Source organism: Mus pahari, chromosome 17 (genome assembly GCF_900095145.1).
Source record: "Mus pahari chromosome 17, PAHARI_EIJ_v1.1, whole genome shotgun sequence".
In the NCBI taxonomy this organism is placed as follows: Eukaryota; Metazoa; Chordata; class Mammalia; order Rodentia; family Muridae; genus Mus; species Mus pahari.
This window is the reverse complement of record NC_034606.1, coordinates 11,020,934-11,041,788: the sequence shown is the minus strand read 5'-3', so window position 1 is coordinate 11,041,788 and position 20,855 is coordinate 11,020,934. Positions and strand designations below refer to the sequence as shown.

General features: G+C 38.4%; 1 protein-coding gene across 1 annotated transcript in view; it reads right to left on the bottom strand.

Annotated features, from left to right (window-relative positions):
- Nucleotides 1-17,249, bottom strand: part of Pkhd1l1 (PKHD1 like 1) — a 144,720-nt gene extending 127,471 nt beyond the window's left edge. The window contains exons 1-6 of the mRNA XM_029548042.1: nucleotides 17,177-17,249; nucleotides 15,309-15,398; nucleotides 7,701-7,845; nucleotides 6,500-6,608; nucleotides 3,551-3,608; nucleotides 2,188-2,281 (exon numbers count right to left, since the gene is read on the bottom strand). Coding sequence (XP_029403902.1) covers nucleotides 2,188-2,281; nucleotides 3,551-3,608; nucleotides 6,500-6,608; nucleotides 7,701-7,845; nucleotides 15,309-15,398; nucleotides 17,177-17,249 — 569 coding nt within the window. The remainder of the gene's footprint in view (nucleotides 1-2,187; nucleotides 2,282-3,550; nucleotides 3,609-6,499; nucleotides 6,609-7,700; nucleotides 7,846-15,308; nucleotides 15,399-17,176) is intronic.
- Nucleotides 17,250-20,855: the final 3,606 nt, after the last annotated feature.

Sequence of the window (20,855 nt, the reverse complement as noted above, 5' to 3'; positions counted from 1 at the left end):
CCCGACCTCATTATAGGAGAAGATAGGCAAGAAAAGTTTATGTAACAGTTGTTATATAAGCCATTCATGAGAATAAATTACACATCGGCAAACATTCTTTACTTACACTAAATCATGTACATAAATTGTTTTTCCTGTAATGATTTTTCTACATATACATATTCATGATAAATGGCTGTAAAATATATATTACCATAATTTAATTGTGAGTTCTAGCTCATATATCAGATAAATCATTTTTATTTCATTTAGTAAAACATTTCATTGCTTCTTTAGAAAACCATATATATATATATATATATATATATATATATTGATCTATAATCTTTTGAGTATTTAATAAATCTTTTAACTGTTACTTAAATTGTAATTTGAATTTATCCATTTGTCTGTATAATACAAGTATTCAGCAGGCAGGAAGCACTGTGAATGCTAGAGTATGGAGTCCACACTTCTTCAGGTAGGAGATCCATTTCTTTCAGTCTTTTGCGAAAGGGCTGAGATAGCCTGACATACGCTACAGAACTCTCCAGTGACTGCGAAGGTCTCCAGCCCAAAATGTAAGAGTTGTTTTGGGACTAGCCAGTCCCAAAATTCATCATCTGGCCCACAGCTGGTTAATATAGCAACCAAAACTGAAAGCCCTGGATGCTCATGAGTTGACTGGACTTACTTTCAATAGTCTCCCCTATATCAAAGTGCAGTAGAAACTAGCAGATATTGGATATTAGCCCAGACTCTTACGGTGCCCATGATACAATCCACAGGCCATATGCAACTGAGGAGGAAGGAGGGGTGGATGCTTCAGCCCTGCATTGAGGGGGGAACAGGATGATCGCAGGATGTGGAGAGATGGGGGCGGACAGGAGGGAGAGAGAAGGAGAAGGAAACGGGGAAGTATCAGGTACTAGAGGGGACAGGAGAGAGGTACAGAGGGTTAGGAAATCAAATAAAAATAGGTAGCAATGAAGGATGAGGAACTGGGGATAGCCACTGGAGGGTCCCTGATGCCAGGGACCCTCCAGTAACTCCAGGGAGGCTCCCAGCACCCTCTGTGGATGACTTTAGCTGAAATGTGCAGAGATGGGGAAATAGAACCTGCAAAGGCCACCTCCCCTCTGATGGCACAGCCCCCATGGCGAGCGATGGGGCTACCCACCCATCTCAATGTTTTTAACCCAGAAATGTTCCTATCCAAAGGAAAAACAGGAACAAAAAATGGAGCAGAGGAAGGGCCATCTCGGGACTGTTCCACATGAGGATCCATCCGGTCTGCAGACACCAAACCCAGACATTGCTGCTGTTGGCCAGAAGCGCTTGCTGACAGGTACCTGGTGTGGTTGTTCCTTGGAAGGTTCGGCCTGCAACTGAACAACGCAGCTGCAGACGCTTGGAGTAAAACCATCAGAATGAGCTCAGGGACCACAGTCGGGGAACTGATGGAAGGACTGGAGGAGCAGAGAGGGGATTGCAACCCCATAGGAGGAACAATATTGGCTGACTGGACCTTCCAGTGCTCCGAGAGACTAGACAACCAACCAAGGAGTGTACAAGGAGGGATCCATGGTTCCAGATACATATGTAAACAGATGAGGGTCTTGTCTGACATCAATGAAAGGGGAGGTCCTTGGTCCTGTGGAAATTTGATGCACCAGTGTAGGTGATGCTGGAGCAGTAGGGCAGGAAAGGGTGGGTGGATGGGAGCACCCTCATAAAGGCAAAGGAGAGGGAGGATGTGGGATGGGAGTTTCTGGAGGGGTAACTGGTAAGAGGGATGTTATTTGAGTTGTACAGGAGTGGAATGATTAATAAAATGAAAAAGGGAAAAAAAAGAAAAGAAACAGGTAGATATGTGCAGACGCTTTGAGTTCTATTCTTGACCTTGATTGAGCAATGCTTCCTAAGGCTTGGGTATGTCTACATGTGTATAATGCCTGGTAAGTAATAAAGTTCTCCATAATGATGTGCCATGCCTATATCCCAGTTATTATTGACTTTGCCTTCAAAGACAAAGTGCTATCAGACCAGAAAAGAAAGAATCAACCATATACGGTTGTCTTCCTATGACTCTGACCAGTCTGATCTGATTATTGTGGGCTTTTATACCATTAGGACTTTATTACTTACAGAATATCATATTTGAACTATGTTATAAGAATATTTTAATAATTCCATGAGAAAAATTACCTTAGAATCCTAACATTTCTTCCATTTGAGCTCAGTGCTGTATTACTTCCATAGACATCAGTGAAGAGCCTGCCTTGAATTGTTATTAATGTACCTAAAAGCAAACCAAAACAAATCTTCAGATTGATTCTGGCTGGGAGTATCTGTCTGGGAGTATTTGTATTTCATTCAAAACACTATACATTTTCCCAGTAAACCAGAATCCAGATGTCTATATCTGGTGATTAACCCTATTTTTCAGCATTGATTTGAAATATCTAAAATACAAAAAAAAATGACCATCACTAAATAGTCATACAATAATGTGATATACAATGAATATCAGGACAATTTCTTAATAAATATTACTTAAGTTAATGGTAACTTACTTGAAAAAAATACCACTTTATTCCAAAAGTTAATAAAAATAACTTTAAAACAACATAAAAGCTCCTGAAACTATAAGAAAAATTTATGTCATATAAAATTTTATAATCAGGATGCTATGGCCTAGCATAAATAGGAAGAAAAAAGAGATATTAAAATCTATAGATTGGATAAAGAAAATTAAAAATTACTTTACAGAATAACAATTAAAGTTTAAAGTAAATAATACATTCAAAATATATTTTCCACATATATGTCAAATATGAACATTTGTATCACTGAAACAAAAAATTCCTAGCAGGAAAAACATGACTACCTTTAAATCAGGCCAAGAAGTTGGCATGGTGCCTCACACCTGGACTTCCAACACTAGCAAGGCAGAAACAGAAGGACTGCAGTAATTTCAGGTTCTGCCTCTTCTACAAAGTTGGTTTTAGCTCAACCAGGGATACATAGCAAGGATATTTCCTCAAAATATTTTAAAAAGTCAAATAAATAAAGAATATTTAAGTGAACACAATGAAAAGTAAACCTTAGATAAATTTGATGACATACACCAAAGAAAAGATGAAGATTTAAAACCAGTTAATTTTTTATTTAAAAAAAAACCAAACAAATTGTAAGTATGTATTAGATAACTCCTGCCTTGACCTCCTGAATTCTGGACTTACAAGTATATGCAACCACACCTGACACATATTTCTTGACAACAATTAAGACTTTCATTAGTTCAGGCTGAAGAAAAGAACATTCTCACATAGTTCTCCAAGATTATAAACTGATAAGACCATGTTATCATAATAAACACTAGATACTGGCTAAATCTCTGGTAAGGAAAAACACATTATTAGTGATTAAGATTCACTCTTTGAAATTAATTTTAAATTAGTCATCATTTTATAATCAGAAATATATTTATAGATTAAGTATAATTCATATGCTAAAAATAAATGAATTGGTACAAAATCCAAAACATTTCAATGGATGTAGAACAGACCTGGAGTCCCAGATAAAGGTGTGATGCTCCTTATTGTGGGGGTTCTAAAACTTTTCGCCTGTAAAATATTGAAAATAATGTCAATTAGCATCTCTTCCCTTATTTTGACTTATATATATATATATATATATATATATATATATATATATATATATATATATTTCAACATTCCCCATAATCTGACTGTCAAAATAGTTTCTCATTTAAGAAATGATGTTCAGGCAAATGGATAGAACTAGAAAATATCATCCTGAGTGAGGTAACCCAATCGCAAAAGAATACACATATTATGCACTCACTGAGAAGTGAATATTAACCCAAAAACTCCAAATAAGCAAGATTCAATTCACAGACTACATGAAACTCAAGAAGAAGGAAGACCAAAGTGTGAGTGCTTCGGTCCTTCTTTGAAGGAGAATAAAATACTCGCAGGAGAAAATATGGAGATATAGAGCAGAGACTGAAGGAAAGGCCATGCAGAGACTGTCCCACCTGGGGATTCATCTCATATACAGTTACCAAACCTAGACACTATTGTGGATGCCAAGAAGTGCATGCTGAAAGGAGCCTGATATATGGCTGTCTCCTGAGAGGGCCTAGCAGAACCTTCCAAATACAGAGGTGGATGCTCGCAGCCAACCATTGGACTGAGCGCAGGGTCCACAATAGAGTTAGAGCAAGGACTGAAGGAGTTGAAGGGGTTTGCAAGCCATAGAAGGAAAAACAATATCAACCAACCAGACCCCCCAGAGCTCCCAGGGACTAAGCCATCAACAAAGGAGTACACATGGCTCCAGCTGCATATGTAGCAGAGGATGGCCTTGTCATGCATCAATGGGAGGAGAGGTCCTTGGTCCTATGAAGGCTGGCTACATGCCCCAGTGTAGGGGAATCGAGGGTGGGAGGTGAGAATAGGTGGGTGGGTGGAGGAATACCCTATAGAAGCAGGGGGAGGGAGAATGGGATAGGCAGTTTCTGGAGGGGAGGAAAGGGGATAACATTTGAAATGCAAATAGAGAAAATACCCAATAAAAAAAGAAAAAAAGTGAGGTTCAGGGCATAATCTATCTTTTTCAAGGCCTTGTCTTTATTCTCTAGACAGTTTTTGTCTTGCATTTTAAGATATTGTCCCTTTTTAACCAGTATAAGCTAAATCACAAGAGCCCTCCAGTAAAAATTTTCAGGATAAAATACATTTTAAGACCTGCTTTTGATGAACCTTCTGAATAAAAATAAGTAACAAAGTGTGTTTTAAAACATAAGATTAAAAAAAAAAAACAGAAAAATCTCAGCAAGGGTTAGTCACCATGAAAATAATTATCCTCTGGAGCAATAAGGAGTAATTCTTAACAACTCCGGGGAGGTGCAGTGTGACAGAAACTTCACTACCTAAGACATCGGGCCCCAAAGTGCTCACGTTCCAACATGAGTACATCAGGATATTCGTAGCTGTCTACAGATGGACTGAAGATTGCTAAGGAGCTGCCTTTGAAATGGCATTGGAAGCAAAGTGAGAGTAATGTAATGTAGGAATGAGGAGACTAATGTTGACAATTTTGAAACAATGGAAGATGACCAGGAGCGAAGGAATGTGGATAGCATCCAGCAGCAAGAAAAGTGAAGGAAAGACAATTTCCCTTCAGAGTCTCCAGAAGGAACACCACCCCTCATAGGAGTCTTGACAACTTAGATCCACATCAGACTTCCCATCTACAGAGCTGTGCGATAGGAGACTGTATACCAAGTCACTGTTACAAAGATTTGTCACTGTATCAATTTAGAAACAAACACCTACTTTTCAGACATGCTGACATATGTACATAAAGAAGAGGATGGAGTCAGTGGTCTAAATTGATATGTAAGCTCAACAACTCATGGGCTATGTAATTGCCTGGAAGCAATAAAATTCTTCTGTGCATCAATTTTAGTGATAATAATATGAGCATCCAATTACAAGATTGTTATGAGTTAGTAATCACAAAATATTTAGAACACTGTCAGACATACAGTAAATAATACATTGATTATTAGAAATAATTATTCAAATAAACATGTCATTTCTTTTTAAAAAAGCACAATAGGAGATACCTAATGAAAAAGACAAATACTGGTATCTAAAACCCAAAATTAATATTGATTAGGGAAAGAGCATAGCTAATGGATAAAATTGGTCATCCTAAGTAGCATTGGGGTCTGTTGATATTCAGTAAAATGACAACTGAAAACCTAAGTGCAAATTTAAAGAGTATATAAGACAATATTTGAAGAAATATATTTCATAATACCATTGTTTACAAAACCTTAATTTGAGAGGCTCATTACCTTAGTGATTATATTCAAGGAAAGAAAGAATAGTTAACATCACTACTTAAAGTTTCTCTCCCTTGAAAGAAAGGAGAACATCCATCCAAGAGCAGAACTTAGAAGGACAGAAATAAGTGACCAACGGGAAGATCAGTTGATGATGTGAGAATTTAATTTATTGATAAATCTAATGTCCATAAATAAATAAATAAATCTTTAAAAACAACGAAACAAAACAAAACTAAACAAAACAAAAAAGGGCTGGAGAGATGGCTCAGAGGTTAAGAGCACTGACTGTTCTTAAAGAGTTGCTGAGTTCAATTCCCAGCAACCACGTGGTAGCTCACAACCATCTGTAATGGGATCCAATGCCCTCTTCTTGTGTGTCTGAAGATAGCAATAGTGTACTCACATTTATAAAATAAAGAAATAATTCTTTAAAAGAAAGATTAATGTAAAGGGAGGGAAAGCAAACCAGAAGTAAAAGAAGTTGTGTTACTATGGAAGACAATCAAAGTGGGAAATTATTGCTAACATATATTTAAAAGTGGAAATTAATAACAATCTATAAAACTAAAAGCTGAAAGTCCAGTTTTGTGTGAAAGACATAAACTCATTTATTGGCAATGGAAAGTTTCTACTTACACTGAAACTACACGCCCAGCTGCTGGCGACTCCTTTGCAAGTGTTATTTTCTGCAACTGGCACCCCATCCACACTGACTCTAACAGAGTAGGTGTCTTCTGGCATTGCTCTGGAAAATAATTGAAGAACACATGAGACACAAGGTAACTTTTATTCAGCATATAGCAACAATGAGAACCACTGTTCCAGTCTACATCATTATTGAAATAAAGTCTCAAATCCTAATTGATCTACTGTAACTCTCACTTTTATATTGTAAAAAGAACTTCATCATAAATACCCTACACATTACAAATTATAATGTCATATAACAAATGCTTATTGTGGGTATGAATATGGGTTTTTATTAAGATGCAAAATAAATGATACCTCAACAAGAAATAATAATCATGCAGAGTGTGCCCACTGTGGTACAATTATGCTGTACTACACTTTTTGTTTGTTTGTTTGTTTTCGAGACAGGGTTTCTCTGTGTAGCCATGGCTGTCCTGGAACTCACTCTGTAGACCAGGCTGGCCTCGAACTCAGAAATCCACCTGCCTCTGCCTCCCGAGTGCTGGGATTAAAGGCGTGCGCCACCACGCCCGGCTTGTACTACACTTTTTAAAAACTGTTCAAGTCTCCGCTTAAGTAGGGATTCTACAGCCCCCAAACAGGGAGCAAGTCTAATGCAGATAAAGCCCGTGGGAATACGTGTTTAAGTTAGTATCAAAGATTGCATTTTAAAATGGCTTAATGCTTTGTCAAATTATTAATAACATCAATTTGAACTGATATCAAAAACTCGAAATGTCATCATTCAAAATGATCATTTTTAATTGTAGTAAGAATATCAAGGCTCGAATAAGGTTAATCAAACTGAACAGGCAAGCATGGTTTGAATATTTTGAGGCACATCATTATCGATTAATAGTAGCCGTTCAGCTTTTAGAAGAGTCCAATCATGATAAAAATGATAGTGCTGATAATAGTAGAATGGATATAGAGTATATATTTCTGGTGTCCTCATGTATGAAGAATATTGTGATCAGCCATAACAAAGGTATGAACTAATATCAACATCATGGAATTAAATATAATAACTGGTAACCAAAGCTATTACCTGTGATAGGCACCATGATCAAATTTCTAAAATACCAATATACATAACTGATTTCTGACATGATGAAACTAAGGTTATTAAAGATATGTTTAAACAGACCTAGTATAGCATGTAATTTGAGTTGAATGACTTGAATCTTTCTCCACATCACAAGTAATTGACTGGAAAGAAGAAACTAATTGCACATGGTTTCCCAATTCAGTATTGTCAGCTCCATAGGTGAACTGACTTGCTTGAGAAAAACCTGCAAAAGTAATAAAACTATTATTAATTACATTCCATTTCTTGAGCTCTGACAGTTTTAATCCAGTAAAAAACCATTCATAATGTAATAATGAATAGTATTGAAGGATGTTAGACTTATTTCATATTTATTTCTATGCTCATACTATTTGAGAAAATAAATATTGTCTTTGAATTAACTTATTCATGAGAGTTTTTTTTTTAGTTGTTAAAATACACATAAAGTGGAGAGAAATGGGAAAAGGGAGAAATCTCACTTTCTTTCATGTACACAGCCCACAATCCTGAATACTGAAGCTTCCTGTGGGCATACTTTATAGGCTCCCACATTCTACTTAATTTTATAAATGGAGCCCTTTGACACAACAATGACATGTGGGAACATTGAAAACGAAGACAGACACACAGACCAAAGTACACAGGAACTATTTGGGGAAGTTAACATTAGAAACAAAAGCAAGAACAGGAATATCTAAAGGTAATTTTATGAAAAAAGGGACCAAGTAGAGATATTGCTGATACTGCACAAAAATGTTATGCCCTACACTTCCTTTTCTTTCTTTGTCTTTCTTTTTCTTTTCTTTTCTTTTTAAAGGGTCTCATACATCCAGAATGGCCTTGAAGCTTGATTCTTGAGTTCAAGTTAAAAGAGTGGTGGAATTTACAAGTACGAGTCACCATGCCTTGCTTTATGCTCTACATTTTAAATACAGTTCATATCTAAGTATTGAAAAAGACAGGCAGCTAAACGCTACTAAACATCCACTGCAAGAGAGTTAGAAAGGTAAGCTACAGGCCCATGGCTGCTTGCTAGTCTCCAGTCTGTAATTAATATTGATCATGTCTCTTTCTCAATACCCTTTATCGCTGTCTCTCATTACACAGTGCTGAAGCTAACAGGGTAACAGCAACCTTCATCTCTCAGGGGTCAGAAGTCATAATTATCTTTTTTTTTTTTTTTTTGATGAGTCATATGGCTGCAGTTACCCTTTTACAGTCATTCTTAGACCTGGAAGCCAAGAGTGGAGACCACCCCCCCCCAGATACCATGAATTCCAGATTCACTCCTCCCCATTACCACTAAGCAAAACATCACTACTTCTTCATGATAAGCTGAATAAATAATCCCTGGTCATGTACTCAAAATGCTTGAAAAAAATCAAGCTAATAAATAGTACTGATAATTTCTACTTAATTCAGTTTAAAACCCATGTTGAAATCTGTGGGAGAAGATGCATAAAATAGTTCATGATGTTACATAATATTAAAATCTGAAGAAACCTAAGAAATGAAATCAACAAATAAGTTATTTTAAATAATAGTTGATTAATTAAAATTCATCTTTAATTGCTTAAAATATAAAATAATTAAATTTTGAATTTTAAAAATATATACATTTATTGGTATTGTAAAGTTTTGTCTTATGATGACTTTGACCTTACACAAATTTTTATTTTATACTGAAGCATTTAATTCATGCATATTTTTAAGTTTCTTACATTTAATAACATAATTATTTTCAGACTATATCCCCAGAACAATAACTTAATATCAATTATCAATAAACATAAAAAAAAACCATGGTAAACTCTGAAAGGACAACAAGCTTTAATTCCTGTGTCTAACACTGTTTGCAGTAATATAAATGACATTGTCACACAAATATTCTGTTTATTATACTAATTAATATCAAGAAAACATAAATATATCCTGAAAGGTATGGTGTGACTTATTGTTAAATTACTGCACATTTTCATTGTTTTACAAAGGTCCACTAGATTACCTGTATGCAATACTGCCTAGTTTAACATAGCAAAACTTGGTTGTGATGGAGTCCCATCATTTCCCAAAGCCCCTGGCCTCTAGCTCAGGCAAAGCTGTCTGTGATTATGCCTTTTCATAGAACTGTGAGCTCCTGGGCTGGAGTCCCAGAGCCAGCACTTCCTGCCAGGTTGACTTTAAGTTTAATCTATACCTGCTGTCATACCTGCTGTATACCTGCAGTCAGTCATAAGAGTGCTAAAGTTTAGGTCCAGGGTTAACATCCCTTTTAAAAATAACACAGGATCCAGCAAACACTATTACTTGTTTCCACATTTAACATCTACCATCCCCTATTTTTCAATTCCTCTCTTCTCCTTTCTTGCATATGTAATGAAAGAAAGAAGAAACTCAGCAAAGGATAGAGAAAGACCTTATTCCTCAACACTGGAACATTAATCAAGCCACTTATTCAGCATATGATTTAAAAAGCCCACAACTATAGACCTTGCATGTAAAAACATACTATCATTTGAAATTTTAAATCAGTAAAGGCAGAAAAGTAGAATTGTGGAAAAATCCATGAAAAGTGCAAGTGGAGCGCTTGCAAACCCACTCGTTTGCTTCTGCCAACTTCTGCTTATCTTTGTAGTTCACATTGAGTTTGTACTGTGCAGGAGGGCTGCTGGAAACTAAAGAATGGAAAGTTTTACTTGTGATATGCTCAGGATGCAACACATGTGTTTATTTTCATATTAGGTACATATCGTGCCAATGATAGCTTAGTGCAGATCTACATTTTGGCATTCTAAAGAAAAGGGCAATATCCAACCATACTGTTAAGGAATGGTGATACTGGCTTTCCCTTAGAAGTAGCTACGATATCAATCATGTATATGTGAAGATGTTCAAGAAAAACTACAGGGATAATATGAAGAAAGTCAGAAAGACTTTTAAACATTTTAATTATATATTTAGTCTTAGAAACATGGATAATGGGGCTGGAGAGATGGCTTGGTAGCTAAGAACATTAGCTGCTCTTCTGAAGGACCTAGCTTTGGTTTCCAGCATCCACGTGACAGCTCACAACCACATGTAACTCCAGTTCCATCAGACCTGACCACCCTCTCTGGCTTCCATGGGTCCTAGCACATATGTGATGCACAGGCAGGTAAGCAAGCGAGGCAAAAATGAGCAGAAAATAAATAAATAAAAATAAATGCTGAAAAAGTATAGAGTATGTCTTTGGTTAACCTAATTGCAAGGAATAAAAAGGAATTCAAACACATTGTTTGGTAAAATGATTTCTGAGTAAAGGGCCGACACCTCTGGAAGTTTTCCAAAGCACACAATTACAGGAAGGGCTGGGTGTGCCCTGGAGACAGAAAGGATGAGGCTTTGGAGGGAAATTCCTTACATATTGATGTGTTATTTTTTATTTTTTTCTTTTGAAGAAAAGCTGGAGACAAGAATTGCCAGGCACACAGAGCTGGCTCCACTGATAGCAGCAATCAAGAGGTAACGCCCACACTGCTATCATGGAAAACCGCACTGTTGATTAAGCCGGCTGTTGTCATGAGCACTGTAGGCTATTTAGGTTTCTCGGGTTGACAAGCTGGAATGAAAGGGAGATGCCCTAAAATATCGTAAAACCGTGGGGAGGAAAGATACAAAGGAATGGTAGGAAGAATAAAAGCAATACCATTTTCCTCATATCTTTCTATGGTTTCCCTTGGACAGCTTTACACATTCATGTTTGATATTATAGCTGCTTCTAAGGTCAAACCAATACCATCATTCATTAGTAATGTTATGGTATATTGCACTTGTCTTCAGGATACCCAAGTACAGACCCGTGTTAACCTATCATTGATGTAGTATGTATCTAACATAAACATATTTGTCACATCCTGAAGCATAGCACAAGCAAAACTTTCCCTTCTTTAGTTTTCAGCAGCCCTTCTGCATGTTACAAAATCAATCGAAACTCCAAAGAATAACAACAAAAATCAAAGCTCAATAGATAGAGCATGAACTATGTAACAGGTACCTTGATTGTGTTACTCTGTTCGAAAGCCATGAGTACCAGCAACTGCGATAAAATACCCATTTCACTGATGAGGAAGCAAATGGCTTCAGAATTAACTAGCTCCAATGTAAAGTCAAATTAAAAGCCAGTTGGACTGAACCAAACCCCTTATCTTTCCCAAAATATAAAGAGTAATATGACCAAACACTACTCTTTTTTTTGTTGTTGTTGTTAAATAGAGACATGATAACTAAGCTGCAAAGAGAATCAAATAGTATAAAATATAACTTGAAAGCAACAAAATCAGTGCAGTTGTGGGTACACCAAGACTACCCAAATGACCATCCCTGTTATCAACTCAGCCTCCATAGAAGGGCAGATATGTCATTGTTTAGATGACATTGGCTTGATACCATAATTGTAATAGCATATATCTATGCCCCTTCAACCCCCCCCCCCAGTTGTCTTTTCTTTCATTTTTTCCCCTTCAGTGCTTGGGGTAGAAGCCGGGATCTCAGGTGTGCTGGTCAAGCAAACCACCACTGAGCTCCACAAACCTCCAACCCTAAGCACAGCTTTTTAAACAAAATAATCCATAAAAAAAAGTCTTTGCCTTTTGAGAGCCAAGAGTCCTCTAGATGCCGTGAAGGGTCAGTCATCAGTTTTCTTGTGGGTGGAATCACAGAGAATTCAACTTCTGAATTAATACTTTCTCAAATATCTTGCCTTTTGCATAATAAGTTTTATAAAATAAAATATTAATTCATGGGTTTTGGTGTGCAGGTTCATTATCATTGCTTCATACAAATGCCATACACATCTCAGACACACAAAACCCATATTAAATGTACTTTTTTTGTTTAAAACTGTAGTACTGAAGTATGATTAACCTACAAAAAGCTATATATTCTTAATGTACTATATACAATTTAATCAGCACTTCCACAAACATATTCATCACCTCCAAGTGTTTCTTCCTAGATTCTTCATTTGTTTTTTTTTTCAGTTTTTATTAGATATTTTCTTCATTTACATTTCAAATGCTGTCCCCTATTCCCTCCCCCTACCCTGCTCCCCTACCCACCCACTCCCACTTCTTGGCCCTGGCCTTCCCCTGTACTGGGACATATAAAGTTTGCAAGACCAAGGGGCCTCTTTTCCCAATGATGGCCGGTTAGGCCATCTTCTGCTACATATGCAGCTAAAGACTCGAGCTCAGGGGTTACTGGTTAGTTCATATTGTAAACCAGAGACACTGAAATTTATAGAGGAGAAAGTAGGGAAAAGCCTCGAAGATATGGGCACATGGGATAAATTCCTGAACAGAACAGCAATGGCTTGTGCTGTAAGATCAAGAATCAACAAATGGGACCTCATAAAATTGCAAAGACAAACAAGACAAAAAGGCCACCAACAGATTGGGAAAGGATTTTTACCAATCTTTAATCTGATAGGGGACTAATATCCAATATATACAAAGAGCTCAAGAAGCTGAACTCCAGAAATTCAAATAACTCCATTAAAAAATGGGGTACAGAGCTAAACAAAGAATTCTCAACTGAGGAATACCAAAGGACTGAGAAGCACTTGAAAAAATGTTCAACATCCTTAATCATCAGGGAAATGCAAATCAAAACAACCCTCACACCGGTCAGAATGGGGACAGCATATGCTGGCAAGGATGTGGAGAAAGAGGAACACTCCTCCATTGCTGGTGGGATTGCAAGCTTGCACAACCACTCTGGAAATCAGTGTGACAGTTCCTCAGAAAATTGGACATAGTACTAAGGGAAGATCTTCATTCGTTTTTATAAAAATCGCAATAATAACACTCCACATGAAATCTTCCCCCTTAGCACAGTTTTAGTATGCAAGTTAAGTTGTCACTGGTGACGGCTTGAACTTGACTTACATGTACCAGAAGTACAACATACTAGGACATGCTCTCGATCATACTCATGTCTCATAACTAAAGCTTTGGTCAACTCGCCCAATACCCACCCTTCCACCTGCTCCTAGCTCCTAACATCCACCATGCTAAATACTGCATTTATAAAATAGTAAAAACAGTATCTATTCTCAGCTTGAAAAGAAAGACACACACCAACACAGTATGAGTTGGCTACAGAGTGTGATTAAAGCAGAAAGGGAAAGACACAAGGTGTGGGTTCAGATGTCTCCAATTCACATGGGATCTAACTCATCTATACACTCTGGCAAAAGTAATCGGAAAGTAGGAATCAGAAGGAAAAGGTAAAATTTTCCTTAACACTTCCATCCCAGAGAAGGCTGAGCCTAGTTGCCTCAAGGGTCACGAAAGGGCAAAGATTACAGCTAAGAAATGGTTTCCTCTGGAAACTCCTAAGTAGCCACGTCTGGTTCTGTGTGGCTAGACTGTGGTCGTAGTTCCTACACCAGAAGTTCACATTTGAAGGCAGCAGGAGATGTTTGGGTGCCTTAATTTTTTTTTTTTTAACCTGAGTTCCTCTTCTGGCATTTAAATTTCTGATGAAAACCTCATAGCTTCCAAGCACATCATCTTACTGACATTTTACACTATGGGTGAGATTACACTGTCTAAAAAAATTTTTAACAAATACTTAATTTCCCACTCCTAACTATACACCAAAAAAAAAAAAAAAGGCACTATGTGTGTTGCTTACCACGTAGGAACAGATTATTCTGTTTTAAGCATGTCATGGAGGTATTGAATTTTATAGAAATGTTGCAAGTAATCAAATACATTTTAATATATATGACAGAAGAACTATTTCCCTATGCCAACATCCAAAGATTTATTTTAAAGACCAAATAGTTTTTGTTAATGTTTCTTTTTTAAAACAAAAATGTGTTTCTTTCACGTTCTTCAAAAATTCTTAGTGTCTGAGTGGTGTTGCCATTTGTATTATGAAAGCCTTGTGGCTGACAGCACCGCGCATTTAGCTCCTCCTGGGAGGACGTGCACTTTAAATCTATCTACCTTCTACTTCCATTCCAAGACCAGGAGGAGGAAGCATCATGCATAACTCATGTCTTGATACAGCATGTGATAGCACTTACACGGCAGCAGGAGGGAGCCAGAATTTTGCTTTCTGTTATCTTACATCTTTCATCTTTCATTAACATCTATTTCTCTATCAACATCCGGCCTCTCCAACCCCTGGCATGTTGTGCTTAAACTACAAACCAAATGGGTAAAATCACCAGGCCAGTGGGGAATAAAGGAAAGAACTGAAGAGTTGTGTTAAAGAAATTTCTTTTTCTTTACTTTAGCCACTAAATCCAGATCTCTCAGTATATCAAATGAGCCATTACAGAGTTCAGTGATCAAGTTGATATGAATGTGGGGTTGTTTGGCTTTTGTTTTTAATTAATCTTAATTAATCTTAATTAAATTTATTAATTAAATTTAATTAAAATAAATACATATTAATTACTATCAAGAAGGAAGAATTCAGCCACGCTGGCCAAGTGCAAAGACTATTTCAATGATATGTGTTTTGTGTAGGCAGTTATGTTAATCATAAAACTCCAAGAGGAAAAGAGTGCCCACCTAGCATGTGTGATGCTCTCAACTACATGGAATAATAATGTGGAACCAGGTACCACAGAATTAAAAGAGGAAATGTTTCATTCTTGGTGCTTGCATGAGGACACACACAGGGCAGGCATACCTTCTCCCTTGATAGTCAGTCTTGTTGCTCCGTTTATGCTGCCATATTTAGGTATAACTTCTGTCACTTTGGGAATTGTCTCAGAGCTACCTGAAAAACACATAAGGATGACAAGATCTTCATTCCAAGCATCACATTCCCCATTCATGTTGTAAGATGTGAATGAACCCCAACTAATGCCCAAACAGGGATTTAAGTACTTAACCAACACTCACTAGCTTTGTGTGAAGAGCTTTCTCGGGTTTACAAAGAGTAAGAATAACAATGGTCTTAAAGTAACCATATTATAGCACACTAGTAAACCCTTAGCTTTCTGTCCTGCTCCTCTAGCTACAGATCCATAACTGCACCAGCAGCTTACACAGCACTGGCAACACCTGCATGGAGAAATAGATTAGTAGTTAGCACTAGCATGTAAGTGCAATGCTAAGAGATACAAAGGCAAATGCTGTATTTTAAGAAGAAAGTGCTTCCTATCACTTTCGGAGTGGTCGATAGTTCCTGCCGGCTCTCCAGTGTCCTAATGGTGCTGAGTGAATACTGAAAAGACCACTTAGCCACTCTTCAAACTGGGTTAGCTTCCGGCAGAGAAGGGCACATTTGTACTAGCCTCCCTAAAGTCTAGCTTAGTCCCAAATGGCAGAAAGAGCACAGGGTCCTGGGAGGCCTGTAAAGAAACACTTCCCTCATGTTTCTGGGATTCCTCCACTGCATCTTGAAGGGCAAATATGGACAACTTAGCCTGGATCTACCATTCAGAAATAGAAGGGAGGTTCTAATACAAGTTGCTGGACCAACGGGGCAAAGCCAGCGGCTTCTTTGGAGAACTGTACATAATTCTTAAACATGGCTAGGAAATATGATGCGCAGTGGCTAGAGGTGTTTTATTTTCTGCCTAGAGTGTATACAGGCAATTTAAATAGAAGCAAAACCAATTTATTAGAGTAAGTACAAACCATTAAGGCACAAAGAACAGCCCCAAAGATTATTGTTTGAAACGGATCTTTGGAAAAAGGTGAAGGAACTTATGATTGAGTAGTTCATTGCTGTCTGAAAACGTGTAGCATGGTCTTGTCTTGTGGCAGCCACAACTCCTTAGCAGAACAGACTTCGGCACCCGGACCTAGGGCCTGTGAGCTTCAGGTTAGCATTGATCTTGAGTTTGCAGAGTGTTGCCTATGTTCCTACTTGCAGTCTCTCCTCCCACCCCCCACCCCACCCCCACCCCCCAGAGCCAAGAGAGGATCTATCTGCAGGGAGCTGGATTCCATCTCCAGACATTGCCGCCTCTCCTATCTCAACTTCATCCTCTCCTTATCTTAGCACACAACTCCAATTTCTTATCACTTTCTCCCCAGCCCTCTCCTGGGGTTTGCTTTGAAGACACTGGGCAGCTTACCCTTGAGGTGACAGACACCCGCCACAACACAACCTGACCTCCTGGGAAGAGCTTTCCCTTATGTTGAGAAAGAGACCCAAGGAGAGCAAGAAGAAGGGGGGTTCAGGTGGTGCCTACTGCCCCCGCACCCAGCTGCTTTTTGCAGGTTTTGTTTGTTTGTTTGTTTGTTTGTTTTTTTAATTAATGTCACTCTGGAGGCAGGTGAGAAACTTCCTCAGATCAGCCCCAGCACTGATCAACAATCATGAGAGAGGTTTCTCCAGCTAGCCCTGTGTCTTTCTCTGGGTTCCAACCTCTGTTTCAGACTCTCTCGGTACTGTATGAGTCGAAAGGTTTGTTGTCAGCCTTCCAGGACCCCAGGTTCCCAGGAGGGCGTCTGCCCAGGGCAGATGGCAGGTGGTCTCCCCTCCCTGTGACCAGTAGAGTAGGATCTCTGGATTGGCTCCCGACTTTCCCCGCACTGCGTTACCTTTGTGGGAATCTGCTGCGCACCAAAGCAGCCCAAAGAGAAACCAGGTCTCTGAGAGCCACAGGTGTCCCATCGCAGAGCTGATGCTGCAGAGTCTGCAGCAGCCGCTTGATTGCAGAAGCCTCCGGAGCTGAAGCTTGCTTGGCTCTGGGAGCTGCTCCAGCGCTCGCAGGGACTCGCCCCAGAAGCCAGGGCGAACCTGGCTGCCAGAGACCTGCCCCGCCCCCAGCTCGTCCGTGGTCTGTCTGGGATTTCACAGGCACAGACATACACCACACACACACACACACACACACACACGGAGACAGAGACAGAGACAGAGAGATCTCCCACCTTTATTTTCCTTCTTTTAAATTCTAGAGCTATATATTTTTATTCGCCTGTCTACCGTCCTCATTAATCGTCTTAGATTAATTATAAGGCGACCTAATACATGAACCCCATTCAGTTTCTTTCACACAGGATTGTTCTATCCCTTCAGTTGACAAAGATAAAAAATAAAACTTTATCTGATAGCTGGAAGTTTCCCAAACACCGTGTCTGTGGCACAGCAGACATAACTGACAGCAGCTGATACCTTCCTTGCTAGCTGTCCCAGTAGACTGAAACACAGTGACATTCAAGGAGTGAGAGCTTAGCAGTGTGGCTGAAGCCAGTATTCTTACTGTTGTCAGAGCCTTAGGTGGTAGATCTCTGGAGAGAGCTTGCTGGGGCAACAGGGTACTGACATGGTGTCCATAAGGGTGCCAGGTAGCAGAATGAGGAACACACGTTCCCACTTGTGGACTTCGAGGTTCTCGTGCCTATTGAATGCTCCCCAAGGTGACTCCTTAGTCTTCGAAGTCCCTAATATTCTAACCTCTTGAGCTTTTGACTGTCCACCTCCTCCTTCTACTCCACACACCCTAGTTTTCAAGGTACTTTGTTCTTACAGGATGCTTAGGAGAGCTGAATAAGGATCAAGTACTAAACGTCAGGGTGGAAGTGTTTGGCTAGGTGTCCTATGCTGAAGCATTTAGGGCCCCACCATCATGGTCCAATTAACCTCACATGTCTGACCAAAGAAAATGTGTGAAATCAAGGGTGAATGGTGATTAAATAAAATCTAGAATTTTAAATAATTTCAGAATGCATGCATCCATATATCCATATGCTTTTCATTTTCCTGTAATTTTAAAATTTTTCCTAGAGCATTTAGAATTCTTTGTTCATCCTTTTACCTTTCTCTCTTGTAGGAAGAAATACTTTTCTTTCATGACATGCCATCCTCCTCTTGTGCACTCTCAACACTCTTCCTTTGCCATTATCATTTCACCAACATCACTTTTACCTCATTCCATCGAGCTTCCTCTCCCCTTGCCCACTTTTCCTAGAAATAAACACAATGTTCATTATGTAAATAATAAGAACAATGTATGTGAATACATACACACGTGTGTGTGTGTGTATGTGTGTATGTTGTGTGTGTGTGACAGAGATAGAGAGAATGTATATAATGTATATGTGTTTGAGATGAAGTGTCTTATTACACAGCCCAGGCTAGCCTCAAACTCTAGATCCTCCTATCTCAGCCTGTCACCACATTCAGTTAGACCTTAATCTTTTCGTAAAATTATGGCAAAATCCCAAATTTATTCAGGGCACTGCTCAGAGCATTCATCTGCTCCAAGGAGGAATCCATGTTCCAAGGTCTGCCCCAATTGCTTGAAGGATGGGGGGAAGGGTGCCTGTGCCAAAGTGAGTGTTTGACAATCAGAGGGCAACTTGCAGTGGTTACTTCTGTCTTTCTACCTGGTGAGAGAGACCCAGGGATCAAACTCAGAGCATTAGACTTGGTGACAAGTGCCTTTACTCTCTGAGCCATATCTCTGAGTCTCTTGGATTCTATTTTATGTTTCTACTTAACCAAGAGTAATTACCTGGTCCATTACAGTTGTTTTTTCCACTGAGCCTCACCTTCATTAACACTAACCCCATTTAACAAGATTAAATTTGTTTGTACAGTGATGTATGTACGTGTATGTACATGCATGTTTGTATGTATATTGCTACATATGTACATGTTGCACATGAATATTTGATATTCAACACGATTGACTCATTTTAAGTTTAATATATGATTATATATAATAATTGGTATCCCAAATAAAAGGCTTGTTAAAAGCAGGCAAATATTTCTACTATCTTTTTTTAAAGCTAAATTGACAAATAGATCATTTGCCTAATTGGCTTTAAGAAAGTTAATTTTTAAAAGCAAATTAGCTGATTTTCTTACAATGCTTGCTTTCTTAAAGAGCCAAGCACTATGCTTTGCATATATGAATTTTTAATAAGCTTGTGTTGAATTAATGAGCATCTTTAACCGATTTTCCCCTTTTTAAAGGGTACTTATTTATATGATAAATAAACTCCTTGAGATATGATCACACTAGTGAGAGTTTTAATCATGAATTACTAAAATAATTTGAGGGGGTAATGTGGCAATAAAAATTATAACTCTATGAAATATATTTCTTTTTGGGCCCCCAAAAAAGTTGGCTATGTGATCTATGACTAAAATTACATCTTTCAAATACTTAAAATTTCATTTTTAAAATCTTCAAGCCTCTATGCTGGAACAAAACCAGCCATATAGATCAATGAGAGAGAGAGTAGAAATCCTGGACATAAATCATTGTAATTATAACCACTTAATCTTTTACAAAGAGACAAAAAATGCACACCTGAGAAAAGATCACCTTCTTCAGCAAATGGTACTGGAAAAACCGATTATCTATTTATAAAAGAAGGAAAATAGCACCCTTGCTCACATTGTTCACCAAAATAAATGCAAACTGACCAAAGACCTTGACATCAAAGCTGAAACTTTGAGAGAACTAGAAGAAGGAATAGGGAATACACTACCAGATGTAAGTTATATAGTTTTCTAGGGAGATAGGCTCTAATGGTCTCATAATTTACAATGTGAACTGTACAAATTACAGTTCCAACCAGCCAGGCAAAGAATACCTGCTAGTTCAATAGTAACAAAACTCTTATGGGATAACCAACTCCTCTTGAATTAGACTTAAGGCCCGCTCCATGGAAGGGAATATAAATCTGACACTGTAAATCCAGCCAAAAGCTCATGTCAGTGTGATCATAGGCCCTACAAGATAACTAACTCCTACTGTGTAGCTAAATTGATATGGCACAGAGCTACAGATTATACGTTTATGCTTATATACAGAGACAAATGCTAATCTCAGCCTTACTCTGAGATGTTGATCTTTGCTGTGAATGGTAGTGAGTGCAGACTGCTGGCTGCTCAAAAAGCTTAGAATAATGAAGTGGAAATTCCTGGCTTCTTGTGTTTGGGTGGCTTTTTGTGGCCTCCACAGACTTGGGCTGATTGGCAGAGCCTTAAGGTTGACTTCTTCTGGATCTACCTGCCATTGCTGATTCGTGAAGGTTGTTCGTGAGTCCTGCCACTGGTGATTCATGTATGGTGTTTTCGATTCCTGCCATTGCTAATTTGTGAATGGTGTTTTCAAGAAGCTCGAGCTACCACGGCTGATTCATGTGAACTGAACTAATAGCCTGTAGTGGCTATTCCTGGTTGTCAACTTGACTATATTTGAAATGAACTACAATCCAGAATTGGAAGGCTCACCAGTGAACCTAATCTGGAGACTGGGAG